Consider the following 6,885-nt stretch of genomic DNA (forward strand, 5'->3'; position numbering starts at 1 on the left):
AAAGTTTTGCCTTATATTTGGAAAACTGGATGTAGGATTGAATTTTCACTTAGCTGTTGTATGTGTCAAATTTCTTGACCATAATGTGAATCTACATTATGGGAAAACAATGTCTTGTCTTTCAGTAGTGGTTGGAGAAACAAACATAGTTTTTATAAAAAACTGGTATGCTGCTTGTTCACTGTGAACATTGGGAAAATACCTCTACTGCCAAACAAAGCAGGTGCATCTGAGGTGTCATTGACATTTCTGCAAAATGTCCCCACAGAGCTAATAGTTGACGTGTGTGAATCACTTCTAGGAACCAGATATTAAACACAAGAGACTATTATGAATATAACTATCTATTATGACATTTTCCAAGGTAAAGGAAAAAGAACTCAACAAAACAAATTGTATATCATGCCAGTTGGAAGCACGTTGTTTACATTATTAACCAGGTAATTATTAAGCTAAGGCAATGGTGTTAATAATAAATAACATTTTGGGATGTGGATTAGAATGAAAATTGCATCATTGAGGAACTTGGTTTTAACTGTATTTTAATCCTTGCAGTATTCTTAGGAAATAACAATGTTTTCTGCTGGATTTACTTCTTCTGCCTAGTTTTCTGCCACAGATGAAAAGATGATTCTTTGCTGATCTAAAGGGATTCAATACGCCCCCAAAAAAGAAAGAAAGAATATAAAAATGCGCATTAACAAAATCCAGCCAATGATCTTTAATTGCTGACAAAGCAAAAACATAATTTTAGGCATGTAGAGATTTGTGAGATGATTTGTGAAATTCTGATTTTATAAGAATCTTAACTTTAGTACAGTAAGGGGCTCCGTGCTACCTTAGCTTCAGGCAGGGAGTGCTGAATTGCTGCCTGGGCTGAGCAGGAAAGGATGCTGCAGGCCAGGCCCTCCACATGGCTGCTGGCTTCTGCCCAACACGTTGGAGGACTGTAGTATCAGGAGGCTCAAAGTCCAATCTTAAATCTATCCCGAACAGCTGTGGAGTCTTGACTAAGTCCCTGTCTTGCTTTAGGCATCTCTAATCTGTACAATGAGGGAAAGGGCTAAAGAAAATGATCCCTAAGGCCCCTTCTAGTTCTGACAGCCTATGATTCCATATATAATAGCCTGGACTCTACTGAATAAGATAATCACTATTTAACGTGGAATTGTCTTGTGGGGTCATGTTACAGTTAAATGACTCCAAATTGCCCCAGTCACACCCCGAGTGCAGAATCGATCCTCTTTATTATATCATAAAGATAGGAGAGCCAACGGCCTTTTCTCCTGGTGCTCCTGCTGGCATGTTGGGTCAGCCCAGCAGCCTCCCTGTTTACAGTGTAGCTTCTTTACTTAAAACACCTGTGTGCAGGAGCAGTCTGATAACAAGGTCACTTCTTGTGAATCACTTATCAAGGAGATTTTTAAATTGTTGCTATTGCATTATGGGCTGGTTTGAGGCCTCTAGGTTAGTTATGTTAACAATGTGTTAAATAGGAAAATTATAAATAAACCAAACATGTAAAGACTTTAATCTGCTTTATACTGTGTCATCAGACTGCTTGTCAAAGTACTCAAGTCTTAAATGAAAATGGTATCATTTCCACAAGTAAAATTACCACTTTAAAAAGTTTTAAAGCTTTCAGAATGTTAGGTATAATAGTAACTCCCCTTCATACCATGTCATGTCATAAAACTTGAACTAGAACAGTTTATGGGTTTGCACTGTCTGAAACAGTATTTGTTTTTGAAGGAAGGCCATAAATGTTTGGTTAACAACCTGAACTCCTCTGCTTTTTCTTGGAAAAACCTCTCTATCCCAGGAAAAGTTTCTCCTAGAAATGCAGTTTCCCTGTAGGGCTGATAGACATTCATTCCAACCATTGTCCACTGGTAAGTAAACCTGCCATCACTAGAGCCACAGGCTTGAAACATTTTTCAATAGATTCAAGTACAACAGGCATTAAACTGGTCAATGGCCTAAAATTTGAGAAAAACACAAAAAGCTCAGGCTGATGTATCAGTTCAGCGCCATTGCTGAGCCCATTGGGGATAAATCTGTCCATAAGATTGAGTCATTTAAAATGCAGTTGTTAAGCATATGGCAGTTTGGGGTGAGGTAATTTAATTTTCCCAGCCTTAAACCTGTTTTAGATGTTTGGAATTATATCTTCCTGATTTCCTTAAAGTGGGAGGTGCCTGCATCTTTGGTAGATTAAAGAAACTGAAGGCCAGGTGAACTATATGGGTACCTATTTTTTCTCCCTTAATATCTGCTTTCAGTGTTCAGTAATGTCTGCATTATTATCATTTCTGCTCAGCATGAAAGCCCTGTAGAGATATCAGGGTATGTAAGATAGGCTGTGCAATTTAACATTAGAGAAAAAAAAAGAAAACAAAATACATGACCAGGCAGCCATATGATATGTAACTTACAGAGGCCTTTTAGACCTTCCAGAAGGGAGAGATGTGAGTTGTCTTGTGAAGATGCTATGTTTACTAAACCCACTGTACAGATAAGAAAATTGAGAATTAGAATGCTTCATCAGCTTGCTCAAAGTGACACAGTACTAAATGGCAAAATTGGGACTTTTTACTACTCTGAATTTCTGGCTTGCCTTTTAAATGTTGGTAATCTCAGGATTCTATTCTGCACTCTCTTCCTCTTACTCTTTCTCTGTCTGCCTAATGTCTTCCACCCCCATGGTTTCTAGAACTGTGTCTAGAAGGTGACTTCTAATTTCTGTATTTTTAACTCCCATCTTTTTTTAAACTCCCACAACTATATTCCCACCCACCAACAAATGAAAATTCCATAGGCATGACTGATCCAACATATCTAAACCCTAATGTGTTCATTTTTCTTTAAAATTGTTCCTTATTCTATACTCCGGTTCTCAGGAAACTACTAACAAACATTATAATTCAAAAAGAGTAACCTAGAGTCAGTCTTGGCTCCTTCCTCTTTCTTCATCATCTGCCTCTAGTGGGTTCTGGGGCCCTACTGATTCAGTGACCTCTGCAATCTTCCTTCAATCCCTCCCCCCCACACACCCTGTTCTGCTTCAGGCTTCAAAATTTCCTACCCCGTTTAGTGTAGGAGGGACCTAAGTTTCTGCCTCAGAGTTTCTCCAACATCAGTTCATCCTCCACCCTGTAATCAGGGTAATCTCTGTAAATAAAAATCCAATTAAGACCTTCTTGCTTGCACCCCACACTGGTGCCCTACCTACAGCATAGAGTCCAGCCTCCTTAGCAAGTGGCTAATGGTCCCCCAGAGCCCAGTTCACCTACCTTTCTATTTGCATCTCTTATCTTGCTTCCCAAATGAATGATAATCTATAGACACAGCAAACTTTGCTTCCGGTCATAGCCAAGTTCTTGTATGCCTCTTTGCCTCTATACATGCTGTTCCCTGCACCTGGAATCTCTCTTCCTCATTAACTGAAAGTGAATTCCTATCCCACCAAGAGGTCAGCTCCACTGTGCTTGTGTGTTAGTGGCTCTTGGGGACCTGGTAACGATTTATTTAGAAGACATCTGGCTCTCCCTCAAAGCTCACTAGTTGAGAGGGACTTCCCTGGTAGTCCAGTGGTTAATACTCCATACTCCCAATGCAGGGGGCCCAGGTTCGATCCCTGGTCAGGGAACTAGATCCCGCATGCCACAACTAAAGATCCTGCATGCTGCAACTAAAAACATCCCGCATGCTGCAACTAAAGATCCCCTGTGCCGCAAGGAAGATCCCGTGTGCCACAACTAAGACCTGGCACAGCCAAATTTAAAAAAAAAAAAAAAAAGTACAATTAAAAAAAAAAGCTCACTAGTTGAGGATCCCAGAGTTTGGCATAAATCGGACATTTATTGAATGACCAAATGGTCAAGATTTTGCATTTGGAAGTTGTATTAGTTTTCTATTGTCACTGTAACAGATTCCTACTAGCCTAGTGCTTTAAGCAATAAAAATATAGTTCTGGAGGTCACAAGTCGGAACCAAGTCTTACAGGGTGTTATGGGGTTGAACTGTGTATCCTCCTTCTTCTCCTGAGTCTTTATTTCCTCATCTGTGAAGGGAAGACAGCGATGCTCACCTGTTACCTGTCAGCATGTGTGTGTGTTGTGTGTATTAAATAAGGACTATGTGAAAACATGTAACATAGCATGTATTAACTGGTCTCCAGCAAGAACCAGTTTCCCTTTTGTTTCCTACTCACAGTGCAGTGGTTTTCAAAGGTTAGCACGTATCAGCTCCTTTTGGGGCTGTGCTGACCAGTTTAGTAGCCACTAGCCACCTGAAGTGTGGCTAATCCAAGCTGAGATGTGCTGGATGTATTAAATAAATACTGGGTTTTGAAGATAGTATAAAAATTGTAAAATACCTCATTAATGTTTTTATTGGTAACATGCTAAAATGATATTTTTGTAATATTGAGTTAAATAATATATGTTAATAAAATTAATTTCACCTATTTCTCTTTACATTTTTTACTGTGGCTGCTAAAAAATTTTAAATTACATATGTGAATTACATTCTATTTCTATTGAACAGCGTTGCTGTGCCGGGAATATGCCAATTCCCAGGATCTACTGCTCTGTAACAAGCCACCCAAAATGTAGTCGCCTAGAACAACACCACTTTTTATTTTTTGAAATTACCAGAAGTGACTGGATCTCACTGGAGGGTCCGTGACTGCTCTCCCTCGGGCGTCTCCTGCATTCGCGGTCATGGACACCACTGTGGCTCGGTCTGATGTCTGCGGCCAGGGTGCTCCTCCCTGTGGCATCTCAGCCCCCAGGACCTCTCTGCTGCCCTCTCTCCAGTGAGGAACACTGGGCTTCGTAAATGGCAGCTCAAAATGGTCAGGCCTAATGCCTGGCTTGGAAGTTTTAGCACACCATTTCCTCACCATTCTATTGGTCTGAACAGTCACAGAGCCGGTGCTGACCACGGGGGAGTGGCACAAGCTTCATCACTTAATGGGGGGCACCAGACACTGACAGCGGAGGCAGAACTCTTTGGGGTTGTCTTGGGGACAAGCTTTCACACTCTCCTTACCCACAGAGTTTGCCATTCAGCTTGTCTAAGGTGGGACTTCAGGATGTGTGTATTTCACAAGCATCCCCAGGGATAGGAGACTTCCCTAGGGGGCTTTCATAAGATCACGGAGGGGGCTTCCCTGGTGGCGCAGTGGTTGAGGGTTCGCCTGCCGATGCAGGGGACACGGGTTTGTGCCCCGGTACGGGGAGATCCCACGTGCCGCGGAGCGGCTGGGCCCGTGAGCCATGGCCGTTGGGCCTGCGCGTCCAGAGCCTGTGCTCCGCGGCGGGAGAGGCCACAGCAGTGAGAGGCCCGCATACCGGAAAAAAAAAAAAAAAAAAAAAAGATCACGGAGATCTCTGGTCCAGTGTTGCCTCTAGCAGTTATTTCTAAAAGAAATTTAGGAAGAGGCAAAAGGAAGACATTTTTTCTGGATTTTAACCATCTGTTGTTATCTCCACTATCTTGTATAATTACAGAAGGGTTATAAAGTCATCATTGCTTTTGTTAATGTTAAGCATTAGCTGGGGGTGGGAGCCAGGTTCCAGAGTCCCAAGGAGTGACCTGTGCGTGTGCAGACTATAAGCCATGCAGAACCACAGGAGAGAGCAAGAGTAGTCTGTGTGTGTGCATGCGTAAGTGTGTGGCCTGGTACTCAGAATGTGAGCGCTGGAGCCCACCTGCGTGGCTGGAATCCCAGCTCTGCCACTTCTCCAGCTGCGTAACCTAAGGGAAATTTCTTAACTTTTTTTTGCCTTTGTTTCCTCACATATAAAATGGGGCAAACAAAATCATATAGTTGTTATGAGGATTAAATAGGTCAACACCTACAAAGCACTTAGAACACTGTCTGTATGGCACACATCAAGTGCTCAGCAGTGCTGTTTTATTTCTACAGAGTTGTTTATGGTTCCGTTTTATACCTCAGCAATCTCCTTTCTCTCTCTTGTCTCTCTTTCTCTCCCTCCAGGGAAGTGAAAAAAAGAACCGATGAGGATGACAGCAAATCCATTACCAATCTGAGTGGGACCAGTTCCAAAAAGTCAACCCAGATGAAGAATTGTTGCAATGGTTAAATCCAAAAGATCCTTGGCCCACGAAGCCTTCATTCCCAGAGTACTGAATGTATGTGACTTATTTGCTTCCTACATGGAGTGGTACATCCTAAGGGCCCTGTCATATGGAGAGTTAGTGTGGGAAATCTGAACCGTGCTCTCAGGTCCCTCCAGAACCTCGGCTCTTTTTTGCTATGTTTCAATGAGTGATTTGGGCCCCCTGGTTAAATATACCTGTCTTATCCTTACAAAGTCTTAACAGATAATGTGTAAATGTTTTTAAAGTGGTAAAAAAAGAACCAAACACATGCTCAGATCAAAGCTATAGAAGAAATTCACTGACGTAATTAGGTTCATGTGGTAAATAACCTATGACATTTACTTCCAATATTCAATACTAGAAAACTAATAAAAGGGGGTTACCATCCTAGCTTTGCTGTAAACTAGCCTTGTGGTTTCAGACATGTCGCCAGCCCACATTAGATCCATTTCCTCATCTGTAAACAAGCAGCTTGGCCTTTCAGGCCTCGGCCCTCTCAGCTCTGTAGCTCTTTAAGGAGTGAGAAGGAGAGCGTGATGGCCCACAGTTAATAAGGACTCTGCTTGTCTGTACTTTTTAAATATTGGGGTATTAATTTTTCTCACTTCTTGTACAAGAACAGAATTTGAGAAAAAATGGTCATGTTTTAAGCTCCAGTGGAGACAGAAAAATCTATTTTTTATGTATAAAGAAAGAAAACACAATAGTTGTTTTGGGGGACAAAAATAGTTTGTATATAAAAGAGGGTATTTT

At 41.6% G+C, this 6,885-nt stretch overlaps 1 protein-coding gene across 1 annotated transcript in view; it reads left to right on the forward strand.

The window, feature by feature from the left end:
- RASEF (RAS and EF-hand domain containing) overlaps positions 1-6,113 on the forward strand; it is an 81,855-nt gene extending 75,742 nt beyond the window's left edge. The window contains exon 17 of the mRNA XM_060100729.1: positions 6,008-6,113. Within this exon, the coding sequence (XP_059956712.1) occupies positions 6,008-6,113 (106 nt within the window). The remainder of the gene's footprint in view (positions 1-6,007) is intronic.
- The last annotated feature ends 772 nt before the right edge of the window (positions 6,114-6,885 follow it).

Source organism: Mesoplodon densirostris, chromosome 6, assembly GCF_025265405.1.
Source record: "Mesoplodon densirostris isolate mMesDen1 chromosome 6, mMesDen1 primary haplotype, whole genome shotgun sequence".
NCBI classification, from domain to species: domain Eukaryota; kingdom Metazoa; phylum Chordata; class Mammalia; order Artiodactyla; family Ziphiidae; genus Mesoplodon; species Mesoplodon densirostris.